The sequence below is a fragment of the Microtus oregoni genome, unplaced genomic scaffold (genome assembly GCF_018167655.1).
Source record: "Microtus oregoni isolate MIOR12 unplaced genomic scaffold, Mior012 000000F_ref0000247, whole genome shotgun sequence".
Taxonomy (NCBI): domain Eukaryota; kingdom Metazoa; phylum Chordata; class Mammalia; order Rodentia; family Cricetidae; genus Microtus; species Microtus oregoni.
The window spans coordinates 20,230,338-20,252,735 of record NW_024543059.1 but is presented as its reverse complement, the minus strand read 5'-3'; the positions used below and the strand labels follow the sequence as shown (position 1 = coordinate 20,252,735).

The following is a 22,398-nucleotide window of genomic DNA, read 5'->3' as shown; positions in this document are numbered from 1 at the left end:
TGAGATTCTAGGGACAAGCCATTAAGCTAGACTGGAGGAAAATGGCAAAGTGCCAAGCTCAGCAAGAGACTCCACCTCAAAAGATTGAGTGGGGGAGTAACTGAGGAGATTGACATCAACTTCTTGCCTACACACACAGTCCTATACACTTCAGTTGCAGACAGATACACACATGGATTCAGCATACACACTCACACACTCTCAGACTTATCCACACTTATACATGTGAACATACACACACGAAATACACACACCCACACTCTGAGGATTTTCTCTTCCTCTTCTAATGAGGCAAGGCAAGGACAGTTCATAGGCTCCAAAGCTGTTTAAGCCAAAGGCTGCAGGGCTCCCATGTCAGTGGAGGACGCCATTTAGCCAGTTCTGCCACGCCTCAGGAAGCGGTATCAGTCCCATCACTATGTTCTGCAATACCTGGTTAATAATTAGTAAGTATACACAGTCTCTCTCTTCTACACGGAGCTATCTCATAGGCAGTAGGCCCGAAACCTGTTCCCCAGGACTCTCAGAGACCCAGAGTACTGTCGGAGAACCAAAGGATCCTGCTGTCCCAATCTCCTCTTTGCTGGGGCTCTCTTCTGATTCATTTCATCTGCGATTCATCTTTAAATTACCGAGTGTCTTTATCTACCGTGTAGATTATGCATGGCCAGTTTTCCAGTCTAGGCTGTCTCCTCCCTGCCAATCAACCGACCCCCCAGGTCAATCGACTACATCAACCAGCTGGTACGTGCTGAGGGAATGCAAATTAATTTTTCGTATTACGGTAAGAAAATAAAATTGGGAAGGCTTAGCTTGCCAAGGCCCTATCCTGGCCATGCTTGGAACAGACACAGCCCTGTGTGTTACTGGCTGCCTCTGACATCTGAGCTTAGTTTCCACCTGACCTTGTCATGTGAGCCTCCATCCCCAGCCCAGGCCACTGGCCACTCTAACCACAACCGCTTTTTCTACTTTCTCTCCCTGGAAATGTCTAGGTGCCCAGGGTGCCACAGTCTTTGCATACACATTGGTTCTATTCCTAGGACACACTTGTTCATCTTTCCTGGATGGTCTCCCTCCTCTTCTAAGAAGCTGCATCGGCCCCCACTCCTCTGGTGACATACAAAGGGCACTTATGACCATCTGAGGATCTGAGGCAGGGAACATGGCTCAGGGGATAAAACACCCGTGGTACCAGTGAGATCCCAGAGGTGGGATCTCAGAAGCCAGGTTAAAGCTGGGCAGGTGGTGGCCCACCTGTAACTGTGCATTTTGGAGGAAGAGACAGCGGATGTCCATGGTAAGCCATTCAGCTGGTCTAGCTGGCATCGGGGAGCTCTTGGTTCAGCAACAGTCTCCTGTTATCCCTAGGCAGAATTCCTGTTGCCATGGTTCTCCCTGCCATCTAAAACTATCGTGTTTATTTTTGTCCATCCTGTATCCTGCTCTCCTCCTCTATCAGCATGGAGTTTCCTGGATGAAGGGTACCCTGTCCAGCCCAAATCTCAGTGTCTAATAGAGCACCCTGCACTGGACAGCATTCAGGCATCCCTTTGAGAAAGAGTGAATCTGTGAGCAGCCTGGATCTGTGTGGATAAGCTTTGGTGACAACATGCCTACTCCTGGAGAGCATCTTGGGCTTTGTTTCATTTTCTAGTTGAGACAGTGGGGTGTCACCTGGTGATGATGGTAACCATGGCAACAACAGGATTTCAGCACCTCTTCTCCCAGTCACTATTAGCTTCCCTTTCCCTTCCTCCATGATGTGTGTATATGTCCTTAACACCCCTGGCCATTGCCAGAACTTCACAGGACCAAAACTTCATCCTCATTAGATTGACTTATGCAGATTGAGCCCCTTTAATCTATACTCATAAATCAATGTCATCGGCCCCTGGCTTGTCTACACTGCTCTTCTCTGAACTCTGACCCATTTGCTGATGACTTTGTGGGTGGCCCAGAGTCTTTCCTGCATAGTACTGCACACACACTATCTTCCAGGAGCACAGGAGCTATTCTGACAGCATCTCCCTACATAAGTGTCCCCTAGTGCACCCTGCCCGCCCCTCCTGCAGTGGGCTGTCCCCAGTACACACTGATTGGATCTATGCCATTGGCTAGACATAGAGACAGGAGATGCTGGCTGTCTGCCTGGAGACTATGAAGAGATCCCCCACCCCCTTTCTTCCCACCTTGTTAAGCACTCTAACAAGCAGGAACCATTGGGAAACAAACAGATGTTAGGTAGCAGAATTGTTTTTCTGACCTTCTGCCCCGGAGACTATTGATTTGTGTGTCGATAGAAAGCTTAGGCATTTGTTCCACAATAGGACCTGGCCCTGAAGATGCAACAGTGCAAACACAATCAAGATGGGAGATGTAGCAGCAGAGAAACCAGGAGGTGGGAGATAACCTCTGGGGTGCTGCTGCAGGGCCAAACCCCAGATCCTAGAGACAGCAAACACTACAGCTTCCACTATAAGGAGAGGTGGGTTTTTTCCCCTCCATTCTGCAAGTATTAAAAAGCTGCATTTTGCTCATACTCTGACCAAAGGGTAGGTGGCAAGAATGACTAGTGAAAAGAGAGGAGAAGAAAAAAACCCAAAAAACAAAAACCACCACCACTAGGAGCAGCAACAACAAAAACAAACAAACACAAAAAAACTTGTATTCCTCTTCAGTTTTCAGGGAGGAAAAAAAAAAACAACTATGACATGTTGTCATGATGGTCAGGGTTTAAATTTCTTTTTAATCTGAGATGTGAAACACACAAGACCATGCTGCTGAACTTTCCAATATGCAAATGCCCCCACAACCAGCACTCAGGTCAAGCCTAAAACAATTCCAGATGCCTGGGGATCAGGAGTGCTTGATCCTCAGCACTTTCATAAAAGCCAGGAGTAGGGGTGCACACTTGGAACCCCAATGCTGGGCTGTAGGGAGACACATGGAGCCCAGCATCACGCTAGCCAGCGAGAGACTTTGCATGGGAAACTAAGGTGTGGAGGGACTGAAGAGGATACCTGCTATAGATATCTGGCCTTCACATGCCTATGTGCGAATGTGTAAACACATGCACAATTCACACACACCGCACACACACACACACACACACACACACACACACACACACATGCGCAGCTGCTTAGGAGGCTCCTGGGTACCTCCGCCCACTTGTAAGCCTCAAGGACAACTGTGCCTCTTGCTTCTTTTATCTTAACTGAAGATTTTTTTTTTAAGTCCCATAAATAAATTCTCTTTGTGTGTGACACATTTAAACTCATACCCATTTACATGGACGCCTGTGTGGGAGTCCATCCTTTCCCAAGCTGTGTGGTACAGAATGAACAGTCTATAGTTTATTTGCCCATTCTGCTGTAGACAGACATTTGGGCTGGTTCCAGTTTGAGAGAATTATGCACAAAACCCGCTCCGAACGTTGTTATATATGCATATGCAAATGAGCGGACCTAAACACTCCATTCTGTTGGAGAAGTGCCCAGAAAGGGAACTGACGGATCACAGCTCAGGCATATGCTGAGCTTTAATGGAGGGTGGAAAAACCGCCCGAAGCAGAGGTTCTGTCGTGCATTCCCATGGCAGTGTGGGTTCCGGTTCCTCCTGGTCCTCCCCAACACTCGGAGCTGTCATCTGGTTGGTGTGTCATAGCGCCTCCTTGAGGTTTCAGTGTGCATTTCCCTCATCATGCTAGCCAGAATCTTTGTTATTTATTGGCCATTTTGTGAAGCAACAGGAGGAATCTCTCTCTCTCTCTCTCTCTCTCTCTCTCTCTCTCTCTCTCCTCTCTCTCTCTTTCTCTCCCCCTCTCTCCCTCCCTCCCTCTCTTTGTGTGTGTACATGCATGTGTGTGTGCATGCATGCACAGGTGTACATAGGTGTGTGAAGGCTAGAGGCTGAAGTCAGGTAACCTTCATCTATGGCTCTCCACTTTATTTTAAAATTTACTTTATTTTATATATATGGGTATCTTGCCTGCATGTATGCTTGTGTACCATGTGTATGACTAATGCCCAGGAGCCAGAAGAGAGCTCTAAATCCCCTGACACTGGAATTATTAGCACTTCTAAGCTACCATGTGGGTGAAGGGAATTTAGTCTGGGTACTCTGAGAGAGCAGTCCATGCTCTTAACCTCTGAGCTGTTTTTTTAAGCCTCTGCACCTTTGTTTATTGAGATGGGTGGCTCACTGAAGTCAAGAGTTTACCCATTGGCTAGACTGGCTGGGTTTGATGCTCACGGCCACCTATCGCTCTAGCTCAAAGAGACCCCACACCTTCTTCTGACCTGCAGGCACATGGAATGCACACGGCACACACATACCCATTCAAGCAAAGCACACATACCTAAAATGGCGTCATGAATCTTTGAACCAAAACAACTCCTGGGGCTGTAGAGGTAAAGTCCCCGCGGTGGGGTATATGGTACTGAGATCATCCCTTAGCCTAATAAAAATCTATTAATCTAAGATGGACTTTGATTGCTTTCTTCATGTGTGCTTCAAAATCTCCCGTTCACATCAGTCAAGGGACTTCCTGGCCTCTCATAAAGCTTCCTACATGTACCTTCTATTGTTGTTCTTCCTTATAATATGGGTTTTTAAATTTATTATTATTATTATTATTATTATTATTATTATTATTATTATTATTATTTATGCCTGAGTGTGTCATGGTACCCATGTTGATTCTCTTCTCCAAAGATGGGTTCTGGATTTTGAACTTGGGTCACCAGCCTTGAGAAACAAATACTTTCCCTGCTCAGCCATCTCACAGACCCTATAATATGTTTTTAGTATTTGTCTCAAGTATGAAAAAAATCTCACTCCGAAGTTCCTTGCAAAGAAAGGTCACAGATACACCACATCACTATTGGCTTAGCATAGCCCTGCACACTTCCTGGCTCTCAGTGCATTCTCTGAGCATCTAGGTATGACCGGAGGGCAAAGAGACCCACTCACCGAGCAGCTGGTTGGCAGAAGAGGTGGTGAGGTTGAACTGCTGTTCCAGGTACTTGCCCAGGAAGGCAGCGAAGCCGGCCACCACGGCAATCTCCATGCAGGCAGCCAGGACGATACAGGTGAACACGGGGTTTGAGAGCAGGTGCTTGGTGACCTTGGGGATCACTGTGGGGAGGGACAGAAAGCAAGGTCAAGGTCACACGTGTTGAGTGCCTACTCTTGAGATCTCATTAGAGACTCCTTCTTGATTCATTCTTGCCTGTTTCTTTAAACAACACCCAAAGGCACTTGGGTGGCTCAGGCCAGAATCTTTATCTTTATGTAGGTCATTTGTAACTTTGAGAACTCTGGATTCAAAGCACACCAATATCCTACAAAGTAAGCCATCTTCTACTAAAACACGCTGCTCTATCTGGCTTCTTCAATGCCACAACTTCAGGGGCTCACATGAGATAGTCAGGTATCTTTTAAGGAATTACAAGATTTTTTTTTTGTCCCTCACTCCACTCCAAAAGGAAATCTGTTTGGAAATTTTTCCCCCAAGGTGAAAACTGTTACATATATAAGTTGTATATACCAAATTATTTAGGTATATGTCAACATGCCCAATATATGAGCAACATTTAGAACTACACTCTGTATGCTCAGTCAGAGAATAGGTTTAACGTCATCAGTGTCAAGAAGAAGTGAACCTCTCATCTTTTACAAAATAAGTATGAACCAAATCAAGTCTTCCTCTCAGCTCTTACCTGCAGGGCCGGCGCAATCCATGGGGGGGGGGGCTGAGTTAATAGCCTTGATTTGATCATACTCTACATAGTAACTATAAGATCAGCTTAAAGGTTTTACTGCTCAAGTGTTTACAGTAGGGAGAACCACAGCAGGGAGTCTATGATTTACAGTCTGGTACTCTAGGTTTTGGTCTACTTCTTGGTGCTGGGACAGTCCCAGGATGCTTGACCTTCCCTCCCCATTCCCAGACCTTGTGCCCCCCCTGAGCGGCATCCACATTGTATTGTATGCTAGGTCTTCTTCATCTATCATAATGCTCTTCTCCTAAACGTTTACCACGCTCATACCCCGCCCCCCAAGTACACTTTCCTCATTGCCCAACCTAACCAGGAAGAGGTTCCCAGACCACTGTAGGTGCCCAGGGACTCAGGAGAATTGGCTTGCAGCACGCACACCCTGGAGCTGTGCACTGTGTTACATCTCAGCAGGGCCTGACAGTGGTGTGGAGGCCACGTGGTTCCATCTTTTTTACTCTGGTCTAATTTGCATTACAGTATGGTTTCGTAAGCCAACAAAACTTCCTCTTCTATCGGTGCTCCTAAAAATTGGAGATTGGTTTCTGTACTTTGAAAATAAGTACAATTACTTAAGTTTCTAGTGAGTAGAGTTCTTGGCACATGGTCTTCAATCAGCTCTCCTCAATTGATGTGTGTATATTCCAGATGATGCTATGTTAGCCCCATCTTTTCTGCACTGATGCCTTTCTTTCTTTCTTTCTTTCTTTCTTCCTTCCTTCCTTCCTTCCTTCTTTCTTTCTTTCTTTCGTGTGTGTGTAAATGCAGATGCACCTATGCCAAAACATGCATATAGATGTCAGACTTGGGAGTCAGTACTTTCCTTTCACTTTGAGATAGCCATCTCCTTCTTGCCTTCCTACCACAGGTTAGCAGGCCTGCAGGGTTTCTGGGGATTCTCCTATCTCCGCCTCCCACTTCCCCAAAGTTAGATATTTGTGCCATTCATCCAGCTTTTACATAGACTCTGGGGATTCAAACTTAGGTTTTTAGACTTGCACGGCAAACACTTTTACCAAGTAAACCATCTCAGACTCTACACATTTATTTTGGTGTCTGTACCGGACACCAAAATCTACACATGCTCAAATCTATTATATTACATACTATTGGTCTGTCACTCATGCCCATTCTTTGATGTACCATGAGTCTTTTCTAAACCAGTAACATCAAGTACAAGGCGGATGCTATGCAAGTAGCTGCTAGAGGACATTGTGTAGGGGATCATGATAACGACAAAGTCTGTACTCGTTCAGTACAGATGCAGTTGTCCGTGGCGTGCATTTCAAGCAGCAGTTAGTTAGGTCTGCGGATGTAGAACTCACACAGATGGAAGCCAGTGGTATTTACAAAATAATTAACCAAATAGAGCTGATTCATCAAGAGCTATGGCTTAAGACAAGCAAACTTGATTTCAAGTAATTTGAAGACAAGTCTTATTTAAATCATAAATAATTCTCTATAAATAGTAAGGATAGAGGTGAGCTGTAGGTTACAGCCAACACTGTCCAAGTGTTGTGCTGTGATTGATTAGACTTGGGGCTGGTTGGCAATGGGGCTCAATTAGTAGAGTTGGCTTGCCTCGCATGCACATAGCCTTGGGTTTGATCTCTAGGGCTGCACAAAACAGGCTGGCAATCTCAGCCCCTGGGAGGTTGAAGCAGGAGGATCAAGATGGTTCTCAGCTACATAACGGGTTTGGGGTCAGCCTGCGATACATGAGACCCTGTCTCACACACACAAAAAAAGAGAATTCTATTTTGTTATACTCATATTAGTAAGAAAAATGAGGCATGGTGACAGGGTCTACTTGTTTTTCTTTGTGCACATGGAAAAGATCATATGCAGAGACTCATGAGAAGTCAGATTAAGTATTAGAAAAGCCCAGTAAAGTGCCTGTGGCCATATAAAATGAATAGGTGGGCTGGGAGCCCAACCCTGCACTCCAAGGTGACGACTGAGCCAGCTGTCCTAAAGAAGAGAGCTAATTACACAGGCTCAATTGCATCTCCTAGGAGATGAAACCTCCAAATGGCCCATCTAATTAGAATAAAATAATAATAGGAGACACATAAGTTTTTAATAACGTTAACAGACAAGCTCAATGCATCAAAATGACAGAACAATAGGCCAGGGACTGGCAGATATACAAAACTTAAAATTTTTCATCTCTGGGAAAGACATCAAGTTTCCAAAGTGAAACTCTCCAGAGGTGTGTGTGTGGGGGAGGAGGGATTTAAGGGTTTAGTTACAGCATGGTGCTGGAGCAGATGAGCGGAAGCTGAGATTACTGTGGACTGAGCCCTGAATCCCACATCCAAAGGAACATAGTCAATAACCAGAGTCGATGGCCTCGGCTGTTCTGCTTGTGTTTCTGAGGCTTTAGGAAGGCAGCTTGAGGGTTAACGGGATGTGCAAGAAAAAAAATTAAAGCCAAAACTTTACGAAGTGTATGAACCAAGATGGCAAACAAACAGCTTCAAGCCCTCAGACTTCATGCCCGCACCGCACCGCACACTGTGCTTAGAGTTTCCTGGTCTTTATGGGCACGCTGTGTGTATACTTTACACGCCTTTAAACATTTATGGCAATCTGACTTTTCAGAAGTATCATTTCAAGTAAATGCCCAGGAGTGTTTGCTTTTAAAATCTGTGTTTAAATGTTAAGAAACTTTCCTTTGTTAAATCCATATTGTTTTAAAGTATTGTACAAATACTCAGAGAACTGTTGACTCGGCAGCGTTTAAAGTGGAGCTCAACAAATACGGAAAACGAACACAATGGGCATAATAAACAGAGGGTGATTTGTTCTTTATGGACAAGAGTGCTTTGGGTATCAAGACTGGTAAATCACTGTTGAGGGGCCAAGGTAAACTTGAGACAGGGTGTGCCAAGCACGAGGCTAGTCTGTACCCAGAATCAGGGACAGGTGGGTCATAGCCACACACTGTAGGGAGAGCAATCACGTGGTCGCAGCGGCTCCCTGGAGTGGGTGACTACGAACCTACGTCCTGGCCGCTGTTCCACACACTGTAGGGGGAGCAATCACGTGGTCGCAGCAGCTCCCTGGAGTGGGTGACTACGAACCTAAGTCCTGGCCGCTGTTCCACACACTGTAGGGAGAGCAATCACGTGGTCGCAGCGGCTCCCTGGAGTGGGTGACTACGAACCTACGTCCTGGCCGCTGTTCCACACACTGTAGGGAGAGCAATCACGTGGTCGCAGCAGCTCCCTGGAGTGGGTGACTACGAACCTAAGTCCTGGCCGCTGTTCCACACACTGTAGGGGGAGCAATCACGTGGTCGCAGCAGCTCCCTGGAGTGGGTGACTACGAACCTAAGTCCTGGCCGCTGTTCCACACACTGTAGGGAGAGCAATCACGTGGTCGCAGCGGCTCCCTGGAGTGGGTGACTACGAACCTACGTCCTGGCCGCTGTTGTGTCACGGCAGACACCACTGTGACTTAGTCACTGTACTCTTTCAGATGACACAGAGGTTCTGGAAGCCCTGCCAACAGCGAAGCGGCAGGTTCGGGACAATCCAGGTAGATCTAGGATCTCTGCCATGCTTTCGCTGTAGGCTTTATTTCCTCAGGGGGGAGTGCAGTCTCTGCCGAGCGGGATTCCAGAATAGGAAGGAGCTTTGTATTCCCCTTGGATCACACCACCTGGAGCCTCCCACAGCAAAGTTTATCTGGCTCCAAAATGACACTAGCGATGATGGTTTGAGTCAATTAGCACATTTCTGCAGACCTCACCATGGCCTTAATCTTCATTAGATTCTTCATGATCTGTTTCAGGGTAGGAAGGGCTCTGGCCCCATGAAGATGCAATTCCGGTTAATAGAACATTTCTGTATTTCTTCAGGCTTTTAATTATTCTCGAGTTCATTCCACTCTGCAAGAAGAGCTCCTAGTTAAGACAGGAGCCTTCCTGCTTGCCTTAAGGCCTAACTAACTTCTCCTTGAATTAGATGTGAAAATGATTAAGTTCAAGAATCACTGGGCTGGGGGGAAGGCCTGGGATGCCTTATTTGCCTGACCCTTTTCTCTCGGTAGCCAAGCTGACTGGCTTCCTCAAGTTCTGCTCTCTTCCTCCCACATTCAGCCTCCCATGCACAATTTTATCGTAGTAACTTGCAGCCATCAAAAGCCGACTCCCTTTTCACAGGTTCAGCCCACCTTCCAGACGCCAGCTTGGAAATGAGGCCTTAGTTAGCTTGGCTTTAGGGCTGTCCTAGTGCCCCAAGCAGATTGCTAAACCCATAAAAGTCAGCCTTTCAAAGAAGGAGTGGCTAAAGAGTGGCCCAGATGAACAGAGAGTGGTGAACCAGGGCCACAACAGACCACTGAACATCTGCAGCCTCCCTTAGCCATTTAACTCTCCATTACTGATTTAGCCTTGGTACTGGAGCTGGGGTCTAAGGGGTTGGATTGAATCATCTACCAACCTGGGAAAACCTTTCGTGCTCTCACTGGGAGCCCACTGCTGTCACCAGTAGGATGCTACCATCTTGGAAATAGCACAGGGCAGCCAGCTCCATGGAAAGCAGGCTGTCTACTATGAGCCCCCAGAAGACATTCCCGAGGGACAGAGGACTGTTGTTCATTTATGGGTCATTTGGGGACATCCTAAGGACTAATGTCATAGGGACTTTGTCTGTGTGGCAAATGCCATCCTAAGTATTCATCATCAACTCAAAGACTCATAATAAACATGATCTTAGAACCATGAAATGCTCCATTTAAAAATGGGGAAACTGAGGCAGGAATGGTCCCACAATTAGAGCGACATAGCAGAAACTCCAGCCACAGCACCAGCCACCACAGCACATTGGGAGAAGGGTGTTGCTCTGTCCTGGATTCTCTGGGCCACTATTGTTATTATGAAGATTAAGCAAGCAGGCTGGACCTGCCAGTAAGAAGCAGTGTTTCACTCTCACAAATAGTAATGTGTTAAGAAACCATGACCAAGGTACCTAATGGAAGGAAGGGTTTATTTGGGGCTTACAGTTTCCGAGGAGGAGTCTATGACAATTACAGGGGAGAGCAGGATGGGCCAACTCATAGCCTGAGTGGTAGCTGGGTTTGTCAGCCCACCAATTCTACCTCATCCTCATCAACAGGAAGTGCTCTTAAGCACGGCCCTAGCACATTCACCCTGTGCAGCAAGCAGCAAAGGGCAAGGCCAGACCTCCTGCTTTCAGGCCCTCAGGGCAACCCACACCTACATCATGAGGGTGAGCCCTACTGTGCTCCCCACGCAAAGTGCAGGGGCCGCTCTCCTGGGTGCTGCAGCTGGCAAGGGGCAGGGTCTACTCTCTCACCTGCCACAGATAGCAAGGGGTGAGAGGGGCAGGGCCTCTTTCCCCTGCCCTTGCCACCAAGTGGGGGCAGATCTCCCGCTTCCATGTTCTCAGGGCTGGGTCACCCATGCCCCTTCCAACAGGGTCAGCTCTACTATGCTTACCAGATGAGAGGCAGGATCTATTGTCCTGAGTGCCGTAGCCAAGGCCACACTTACTGATCCTTCCCAAATAGTTCCACCAACTGGGGACCAAAGTATTCAAATGTATTAGCCTCTGGGGGAATTCTCTTTCAGGCTACCTCACTGGGAAAATGATCTGGTGTAGTGTGTGCCTGGGACTTGGTGCAAGATTTTTTTTTTTTTGAAGAAAGGAGTTAGGAAGGTGAGGGGAGGGGAAGAAATAAAAGACAGAGTTGAAAGAAGAGCTGAGAACCATAGAAAAAGATGTGGCTGAAGAAAGTCGTGCCACATCAAGTCAGGGACCATGCTCGAAAGAGGCAGGTGCTGTGGATTTACATTTTGGATTGAAGACTTGGTAGGTCTGGGACTCATCCCTACCCATCTGCAAAGATGAAAAGAACCAAGATCAAGAAGCATGTGACCCAGCATTCCTGACACATAGGCAGGAGCTCAATGAAAACCAAGATGAGCAGGCAGAAGCAAGACCAGGTAAGGAATCCATGGCATTTGTACAGTGTGGCATGGAGTCACCAGGCTGGCTTTGGTAATTCACCTCTATGAGTGGACTGTTGAGTGACAGTTGGCAGAATACTGGGGCAGGGTTCCTATGGCCATGGATGTAGTATGTTAAGTTCCTGGGAGTCAACATTGGAGCCGAGGGTTTCCCTAATAGAGGCCCCTCTTCCATAGAGCAAATCAGCAGGTCAGGCTAGGAATCAAGTATCTTACTACCCTCCCAAGACTTAGAGGAGGCCCAACAGTGGTTCTTGTGAGGCTCCACGGAGACCCCACCAGATTAAATTTAGTAATCTACACTTAGTAAATTACACTTGGTGTAATCTAGAGCCTAATGTTTTTCTAAAAGCTGAGTGGCCATGAAGCATTTCACAACAGGTAGGACTCAAGAGAAGAGAGGAGTGGAGAGAGCTGGAGAAACAGAAATCATCACAATTGGATGGAAGGGTGGATGAAAGGAAGGAAGGAGGAGAAGAATGGGAAAATACCATGATGGAGATACGAGAGTGATTCTAAGACTAAGAGCACATCCTGGGAAAGATGGAACATTATGATGTGGCAGCCTCCCCGCCTGTCCTCCATGTGCCCAAACCAGAGCTGCCGTTCCTGGCAACAGTGGCTAGCCTCGTCTTTCCCAGGTGAAGAGCTACTGAGAGCAGGGATGAAAAGACAAAGGCGCCATGTCCCAGAAGAGTGTATGTCAAACAAACGCAGGAGACAGAGAGGGTTAAGGAATCCAATTACTAAATGAGATCAGCCTCAGAGACCTGGAGGGGACCGGTTTGCAGGCTTTTGAGAGACAAGGGCTCACTTACGGCCAAACTTTGAGTGAATCCCACAGGTTCATGTCTGTGGTGGAAGTGGGACAATTAACTCAGCCAGGTAAATGACACCTTGGCTCTGGGGCATGTGTCTCTTCTCACTCCCACTGACGGTTCTGGAGTTGTCTACATCATTCCCTTGGTTTAGAGTAGAAGAAATCCCAGGTAGAAGAGGAACCCAGCAGCAACGAGGAATTTTCTAGAAGCAAGCATCTACTACACACTGGCCTCAGGCTGGCCAGCCTCTGGTTGCAGCTATAGGTCTGTTGTGGCCATACCAGTCAAACTGAGTCAGTTAGCTGGTGTCTGCCCTGACCTCTCTCGTGGCTCTCTTGTGGGAACTAGCTGCCAACTGCCCTGTCCTTCGAAAGGAATAGGCACAGGGCAACACTTTCTTTCTTTTTTTTTTCTTTTCTTTTTTTTTTACTTTCTTTCTTTGTAAGAAGAAAGTGTGACCCGGGTAAGCAAACAGAAAACTACCGGCCCAAACCAACACCTAAGTGTGAACTGGTGTGTGTGTGTGTGTGTGTGTGTGAACTCGTGCAAAGAACTGCTTGATTCCACTGATTCTTTTGGGACCACCAGGAGGGTCTAAGAGAAAAGGCGTGGTGGGGCCACTCACAAGTCTACTTAAGGCAAGAATGAAGAGTCAGACCATAGCTCCACAGTGGTGTTACCCAGGCTTTTCCCTTTCTATGGGTGGCCTGAGAGGTATAGGCTTACCCAGGGAGGACAGAGACGACAGGAGGAAGAAGGCTCAGAGGCAGTGACTACTTTTTCCGACCTAAGCGTTGTATCTTTCCAAGGTAAAGACAGCAGCGAGAAAATGGCTTAGGCAATAAGTCTTGGAAGCAAACAGGCACCTCTACTTCACGCCTGTGTCTAAAAACCTCCTCTGTGAAAATGCATTCTGTCCTGCTGCCATACAGGGCTCGCTGTACCTCCTGGTTCTTCTGGAAGTGAAAACCCAGAAATGTGAGAATTCTTTCCTGGAAAGTTTACAAAGACAAACAGTAGCATTCTGGTAAAGCAAGCTGACACACAGTCTACCTCAAAACCGAGTCCCTACCCCCTACCCAGCTTGCTTGCAGCAGGACCTCATGATGCTCAGGTCACTGGGGGAGCCCATTCTGTCCCAACTTGTTTGTGACAGAATTCTCTCAGCACTTGAATTTATGTAAGCTCTACTGTGGGGTAGTAGCAGGGGTAGGTGGTGAGAGGAGGAGGTGCTCTGATCTTCATGGGGACTCATGGGGACCCAGCAAGGGTCGTCCTTGTCTCTGGTATTCATTTCCAGTAGGGAATTTACTTAGAATCACTTCAGGGACTTTCAGATATCATCATCCCTGAGCCTCTCCTTCTTGCTTTGCCTCAAGGGAGCAGACTTTCCCGGAGGGTGGATACAAAGTGGTATTATTGCAAGACACCATACCGGTAGAGTTGACTCAAACTGCTGGCGAGGAAACTAGGGTTGATAAAACAAAGTCCAGACACTTTTATCTGAAGGTCAGTGCCAAGGCATTGATGACCCATTCATAATGCACCCAGAACTTCTGTTTCAGGTACCAGACACTCTGCCACACATGGGACTATCCCCATCTGACTTCTACCACACTCTTTTCTAAATCACACACAAACCAGATGCCCATCTCCTAACCACACCCGAGTACACAATGTCCATGCATGCTGCCTCAGCTTGTCCTCAGGGCAAGGTCACTGTCCTCTTCTCTCGTCCTTCCAGGTAGTCCTTCAGGGTGGAATCTTCAAGCACACGCTCTATGGTCCCTACTACATCCTTCTGAACTGTGTGGTGTCCTTTCATCTTGTACCCTGGACTCTGTAAGCCTTTGCTAATGGTTACAGAGGTAATATGGTCACAGCCATGCAGCTATGAGAAATCTGGATTAAAATGAAATCATCCAGCCTTCCATGGAGCTGGCCTTCTCGGAGCTGTTAACGGGCTGATATGAAGCATGACCCTTAAATGGGGAGAGATGATTCACCTGGTAAAGGGCCTGCTACGCCATCCAGACCTGAGTTCAGTCCCCAATATCCATGGAAAAGAACAGGGCATGGAAGTACATGTATGCTGGCTAGATCAACTTGGCATAACTAGTTATCTAAAAGGAGGGAGCCTCAACTGAGAAGATGCCTCCAAAAGGTCAGGCTGTAGGGTAGCTTGTAGGGCGTTTTCTGTTTGTTTTTCTTTTTGATTTTAGGAGACAGGGTTTCTCTGTATAACAGTCTTGGCTGTCCTGGAACTCTCTTTGTAGATCAGGTTGGCCTCGAACTCACTAAGATCCACCTGCCTCTGCCTCCTAAGTGCTGGGATTAAAGGCGTGCACCACCACTACCTAGAACATTTTCTTGATTAGTGACTGATAGGGGAGAGTCCAACCCATTGTGGGTTATGCCACCCCTGGGCTGGTGGTGGTCCTGGGTTCTATAAGAAAGCAGGTTGAGCAAGCCATAAGGAGCAACATCCCGCCATGGCCTCTGCATCAGCTCCTGCTTCTAGGTTCCTGCCCTGCTAAAGTTCCTGTCCTGACTTCCTTCTGTGATGAACAGTGATATAAGTAGAACCAAATAAACCCGTTTCTCCTCAACTTGATTTTGGCCGTGGTGTTTCATCATAGCAATAGTAACCTTAGAGAAGAAACACGCCTGTTATGCTAACGCCTGGAAGGTGCTGTGCTGAAAAACAACTCTCCCTGTGTCTTGACAGCTCGCCATCTAGATAATTCCACCAGTTCCAGGCTAGTGAGAACCCTATCTGAACAAAAACACAACAACACAATAAAGAAAACAACAATGACAACAAATCGGCAGATGGCTCCTCAGGAATGACACATGAGGTTGAACTCTGGCCTCTGTATTTACGTGCACATGTCCGTCTGCATACACATATGAACTTGCCTTCCCCCTACGTGAGAAGGTCATGGACAGGTTTCCACCTGTTTGGATAGCCACTGCTTTCCCACCCTGATGTTGTTCTGGTTCAAAGACGTCCCTCTGGGAAACGCTACCTTCTAGCTATTTCCTTTGCCTATTCATTCAGCCAACATTCTGACACGCCAACCATGCCCGGCATCCTGCTGCATGCCCTCTTCTGTTCGGCTCAGTGGCTTTGCTGAAACAGCCAGAAGAGAGCATCACATGAGTGGGTACTCCAGGGCTGGCTCCCAGCAGGCACCCCACGCTAAGAACACTATGAACTCACTGACCAGCCTGGTCCCTGGTGAATCCTAACCAAAGCCCTGGGACCCAGAAGGATGCGAGGCATAGCCTGGCACAAGACTGCCAGGGTTTGGGACAGTAGATTGGTTTTTTCACCATGGAAGCAAGAACACAGAATTTCACAGTACATCTACAGGATGAGAGAGGTCAGTTGTGGAGACAAGTCATGTAATAGACAGAATTCAGCAGGCAGCACAAGCATGCTCAGACTACCAGGCTCTTCAAACACACACTTGAATGAAAGGTACAGGCGCCCAATAAGAAAAATGGAGCAGAAAGCAACTGCTGAGCTGAGAAGGGATGGAAGAAGCCAGGGCTGGAGCGGGGTCCAACAGACCCTTCTCGACACAGGTGAGTCACTTGTGGGCTTATGGAGGCATACAGATGTGTACAGCTCTTACCGTGTGTTCCCAGGTAGGTCATATGGAAGCCACCACCTGGGTGGGCTGGCGAAAAGGTGGCTAGGATGCTTCAAGAAAACAAAACTGCACTGGGCCTGGTAATGCCCCTTCCATGATCCCTTCATTCCTCCCCTTACCACAGGGGAGGATGTAGTACAAGGGTGTCAACAAAAACGGGAGTCTCCACCTTCATGGAGGTACAAAGGAAGTCATATGTCACCCATCAGAAAGCAAAATGAAGCCATGCCAGGGAAGGGGTCCCTCCTGTAAGTCAGGAAGCTTCCTCAGTGAGGAAATAGAAAGGGTACAAAATAACAATAACAACAACAAAACCCAAACCAAAAAACTCTGAAATACGTTTCAATGATGATTCCAAATAACCTCAAGCTGCCAATGAAGATGAGGCATTATGGATGGGTTTAGGTCAGGAAGGGACCCTGGGTGGACAGCAGCTAGGGGAGACTGGGGACAGGATCCAGCCATTGAGGTTTAGCAGAGAAGGGCCACTGAACACAGTGCTGGGCCGGGTTGGGCCAGGGTGACATCTCAAGGCAGAGCTGTGTTCCTCTCCCAATAAGGCTGCACTAGAGAAAGTGCACAGGGCTCAGCTGTCTTTCAAGGACATTGAGAGGCCACTTGTTTGTCGGGTGTGTGTGTGTGCGTGTGTGTGTGCGTGCACACACATGTGTGCGCATGTAGAAGGGCTGAGACAAGAGCCCTCAGCTCATCTTCTGTCTGCCCCTCTAGAGAGCAAAGTCAGGGCTCACTCTGAGTTTTCTGAGCCTTGACCTAAGCAGTTACACTGACCCTGCAGGTCAGGACCTACCAGACCCAGCAGGGAGCAGGGGCTTCCTTCCTTTTCAGCTGCAGCCCCATTGGAAGCTACCTTGTTTTAGGGGACATCTGTGCCGCTGCAGGAGACAGTTACCATACACACTGCTAAAAGTTCACTTAGCACCTGGTGATACCACTTGTTTCTCTACAAGTGTTTACATCATGCCAAGCTTATGGAGACAGGCTTTGCTTTCTCCACACTGATTCAAGTGTCCTCCTTCCTTCCCATCTCTAAGTTTGATTTCCACCTCTGTAGAACAGTGCCAGTGGCTCACAGGGCTGGAGAGATTCAATGGGGAAATGGATGAGAACCAGCATTTTCGTTGTTGTGCTTGTTTGTGGTGGTGGTAGTGTGTGTGTGTGTGTGTGTGTGTGTGTGTGTGTGTGTGTGTTCAGGCACTTCTATAGAGACCAGAAATTGATGTTGAGTGTCTTCCTTATAGTGCTCTCCGTCCTCCATTCTGAGATAGAGTCGCTCACTGAATCTGGAGCTTGCTGATTCAGCTGGACTGGTTGAGAGCCCCACGGCCTTGCCTGTCTCTACTTCCTGATTATGGGTGTGTGTGCCACTGTGCCTGGCACTTTATATGGATGCTGGAGATCTGAACTCAGGCGCTTAGGCTTCTGTGGCAAGCACTTGACTGAGTCATGCTACCAGCCCCTGCTCTGTGTGTGTGTGTACGCTCGCGTGTGCACGAGAGCAGACACACATGCTAGCAAAGTGTTCATTTGTTACTTCATTCATTAAAAGGCCACCATCTTCATGACAGGCACTGCCTCGCACTGTAAATAAACAGATGCATGAGAGCTTTGTTCTGGAGTGGATGCAGAGCACCACTCTGGGGGGGACCAGACTACAGTGGGGACGTAGTAGGAGGGGCTTGGCAGAGCCTAAGCCGATGGTAGAGCAATGCAGCTGACCTTGTCCTAAACACAACAAGGCATGCACCTAAAATGGCAATGCATGCGTGCATAATGCATGTGTGCATGTATACACATGTGTGACATGTGTGCACTCAAAGAGGGGTGGAAGGACAGAGACATCCCAACAGTGCATCAAGGGGAGAAGGCTATTTGAGGCAAAACGAAGAGCAAAGAGGGGGTGTCCTGATGCACTGCACAAATCACACAAAGCAAGCAGATCAAGGGGCGGGGGGCAGATCACTTCACTGGGGATCCAGATCCTGCCCATGAAGGCTTCCCAGGTTATCTGGGACAACTTAAAAATAAAACGCGAAACTACACACGTGACATCGCTCGCAGCACCCGCAAGCACCACACATGTTCGCTATGGAAACATGCCTGTGTCTATCACACAGCTGTGGGGGTGAGGTTTAACAGGCAAGTGATGAGCATATTGAGTGCTTATGTTATAAAAAATGACTGATTTGTATTTATTTATGTGTGTGTGTGTGTGTGTCCGCACACACATGCATAAGCAGTGTGCCATGGCATGTGTGTGAAGGGTGAAGGTCAGAGGACAACTTGCAGGCATCAGTTCTTTTTGCTGACCACGTGAGTTCTGGGGATGAAACCAATGGGGTGAGGCTTGGCAGCAAGCACCTTTACTCAGTGATCCACCTTACCGGCCCTGGGTTATCTATTACACTCTCAAGGAGCGGTTCTCCCCTCTAGGCTGCCTTTCATTAATTCTGCACACACTGTACAGCTACTGGGTCCAAGAGGGTCATGCCCCGTGCCAGTATTGGCATAAAAGCGGAGGGAAGAAGAGTACCAGGCGCCAGGATGAAGGTGACGGTGAGGGCACCTCAAGTATGGGGTCACTGGGGCAGAAGCGCCCCAGGGCCAAGGCTTAGAAGCGAAGACATTTGGTGGTGTGTTGAGTGAGATCCAGCATTATGCCTGGTTTTGGCAGCCTTCCACCCGGGGGCGACTCTGCAGCTTAGTAAACCCAAGCATGTGTGTGTCTGCTGTCTGTTTTATTAAAGTGTTTATGGGATAGGTGCTACAAGCTGGGGACTTCCAGGCTATTCTGAAACCAGAGTCCATGCTTTCCACCCCTCATCTTCTGCAGAGAGCTGCAAACTCAGTCAATGGCTGGCTCTGTTGGCGACAAACACCCATATGACGACAGGGTAAGCACCCTGTATACAGTGATAAATAGGACAGCTGCTGTAGAGAAGAAGCCAGATCCCCATGTTAAAGCCAAGTAGAGCTAAATGTCGTGACCAAGGTGTAAGGAGGCACAGTGGGGTAGAGGCTGAGCTGAACTGGAGCTCAGGACGTCCCACTCCAGACAGGCTACTCTGTGTCACTCTCAGACACCGGGAAGGCTGCATGGTGGGGTGAAGGCTGCATGGTGGGGTGAAGGAAGGCTGCTCTAGGCAGATTTTCTGAGCATGGCCTGGGACTCAAATAGATGGTGCAAGAAGAAAAACCTTTGTTAAGCTCCAAAGAGATGCATGAGAAATGGCCATTAGTATCTGAGAGGCCATGGCCCTACCACAGCCAGGGTCTGTGTTAATGTCCATGGCTTCTGGTACCAAAGGTTGTGAGGATACCCAGAGTCTGGGCTGCTACCTGAGACCGTGTGGGTGTCTGAGAGCCATACAGGGGCCATACTGATCTGAGTGGTCTTTGCTGCCACCCAGGATGATGGTGACATCTGGGTCAAAGTTGCTGATGAGGGCAATATCTGGGTCTGTGGTCTTGCTGTAACTGGGGTCAGTGTTGATGTCTATGGCCCAGACATGTATGTGTTGAAATTCCAGGGTCATGGTGATCTGGCCCTGGGAGATCTGCCCCTGTCCTTTGTTGGCCACTGCAATGGGAGAGCTGGTCCCACCCCTCATGGGAGAGCTGGCCAAGTCTTCATCATAGGTGTGGAAGAGTTGATCCCAATGGTATGGGAGAAGGAGATCTGGCTCTGCCCCTTACCTTAGAGGGACAGTCCCAGTGGAGGTCCAGACCGACCAACTCGCTCTCACCCAGGTCCACATCCAGTGCTTTGTTATGATCCACCCCAACATCTGCCCCATCTATGACTTGCTGGAGCCTGTGAAAGGACCAGTCCTACAGAACCATAGATAGCTGCAGAACCATGACTCAGGCAACAGTAGGATATTTAAGAGGAGTTTCAGTGAGGGTCCATCCAGGATTGATGGCATACCAGAAGCGAGAGGCCTTGAACCAGGCCAGCAGCTTAATACAGTGGACATTTGTAAGGGAAGCTGTTTGAACAAATGGTCTACTGCATGACATGCCACAGCTCCCAAGGCCACTAAGAAGTTTGGACAAAATGGTCTACTTTGTGACATACCACAGCCTCCAAAGCCACTAAGAACAATGAAGAGGTAGTGGAGAGGAGGGAAAGACAGATCAAAGTGGGGTTTTGTTTATTTTTAATTTACATATACATTTCCATTTTCTTGGCGGTTGTGCTGCAAGGATGAAGAATGTATATGGAGGGACCGGGAAATGAGCGCGATTGGGACTCATGATGTGAAATTCCCGGACTCCATAAAAACTCTGGGTAAGATAGTTTCTGAGAGGCGTGTGTTCCTCTGATACATCTGACAGTGTTCCATTTATTGGTGCAAAGAGTCTGTGTAGGAACATCAACAGCACCGAAGGCTGCATTGGGTGAGCGTGTTCCTGGGGCAAAACCACTTAGCTCATGGGGGAAGAAAGGATGTAAAGACAGCGGGTCCTTCTCTGTGGCCAGCGCTAGATGATGGTTGATTAGCACAATAGTTCACGCCACTGAAGTCCTGCTCTAGGGGAAGTCTTCTGGAGACAGTTTTCCTGCCCTGCTGCAGTTTCCTCTAGGAGTCCACTGTGGACCAACGAAATAGGAACTGCTCGTCCTTAATGAGAAATCGTTACTCACGGAAGTGTGTTCACACCAATGCCATACCTGAACCATTTCCAATCTAGTGAGTTCCAAACCCACTGACCCGAATGCATACTTCCCAGCCCGGGCCAACTACTTGAGGTTCATCTTGACTTTGATGCGTCCTCTCTTGCAGCCTGCCTCCTCTCTTGAATTATAAGTTCTAGGACACAAGCCACTTAATCGCGGCCATGTTCCCACCCCCCAGTAGGAGTATATAAAGCAGGATGGCTGAACCTTATCCCAGCAACTCTGAAATTGTGACAGCCTGTAGCTCAGGACCCAGCTGAGCTAGGCCCCTTACCCTCCCTGGCCTTCCACAAGCCTGTCACTCCCTGTACCACTGGCTGTCTTTGATGGCTTGCCGGGGAGGTCTTTAACAGCCTAGTTGTTTCTTTTTTATCTCTGTATACCCAGAGATGAAAGGGAGGGTCTACAAATGTGGTTTGTAGGAGACAGAACTGTCACCTGAACAAAGAAGGAACTGGACAGGCTGCCACGACTGGGGACCAGGGTCCTCTCTCGCCAGAGCTACTCTGATGCCAGCCTGATAGATTGTTGTAGGCCGGGGGCTTGAGATTACAGTCAGCTGTGCTCTCAAGATAACAGCAGGCATCGCCCTCCAACTGGCTAGGGACTTCTGGAATGTGGTAGAAGCAATTTACACCCTCATTGAGGGGGTGATCCCAGCTAAAGCAACCTCCAGGGACATACAGTAGCTGGACTTCTCACCTACTAGTGCATTCCGAGTTTAAAAAGAGGAATTTTAAGGCCATCAATTGGCTCGCAGCACTTGTAGATACCGACAGAGAACATGGGACCAGACGTGACATCAGGTTATTAAATTAGTGTCTTTGCAGAAATAGCACAGGTCTGTCCGGCTCCTCGTGGACTTGCAGGTTTGATTAAGTGTCTCTGCAGGCAGAGCTTTTATTCTCAGGATAATGACATGACAGAAGAACCCTGCACAGTCTTAAACTTGTGGAACCATGGTCAGGGGAATGGAGCAACCTTGGAGCCAGTGTGGAGGGGGACAGGGAAGGACCCTGGGGTCCGTCAAAGGCTGTGGTTATCAAGCGCACGCCACAGGGGCACCTCTTCCTGCAGGTGCTCACCTTGACTTTGATTTGACCTCTGGGCAATGCTGAATGGTGTCTTGGCATGTGGCCCGTGTGGCTACTAAAGGCAGGCTTAGAAGAGGTGATGTCCATCCATTGTCCTTCCATCCCAACTTCTCTGAGAGGGGGTACATCAGCCTACATCGTGTTCAGGCGACTACCTGCAGCCAACCGCTCTTGTCTAAACTCCAGCAGGTACCCTGTAGCTCCCTCAGTGTGTATGCGTGTGTACATGCATATGAGAGAGATGGGGGTGGAGGGAGAGGGAGAGAGAAGGAGAGAGGGAGAAGGATGAACGGACGAACGGATGGACGGACGGACGGACAGGCGGACGGAGGCATGGAGCAGCC

General features: G+C 48.2%; 1 protein-coding gene across 2 annotated transcripts in view; it reads right to left on the bottom strand.

The window, feature by feature from the left end:
* The window catches only part of Slco3a1 (solute carrier organic anion transporter family member 3A1), a 279,076-nt gene that overhangs the window by 46,191 nt on the left and 210,487 nt on the right, over positions 1-22,398 (bottom strand). For both annotated transcript variants that reach the window (XM_041650131.1, XM_041650139.1), the window contains exon 5: positions 4,978-5,142. In XM_041650131.1, coding sequence (XP_041506065.1) covers positions 4,978-5,142 — 165 coding nt within the window. The remainder of the gene's footprint in view (positions 1-4,977; positions 5,143-22,398) is intronic.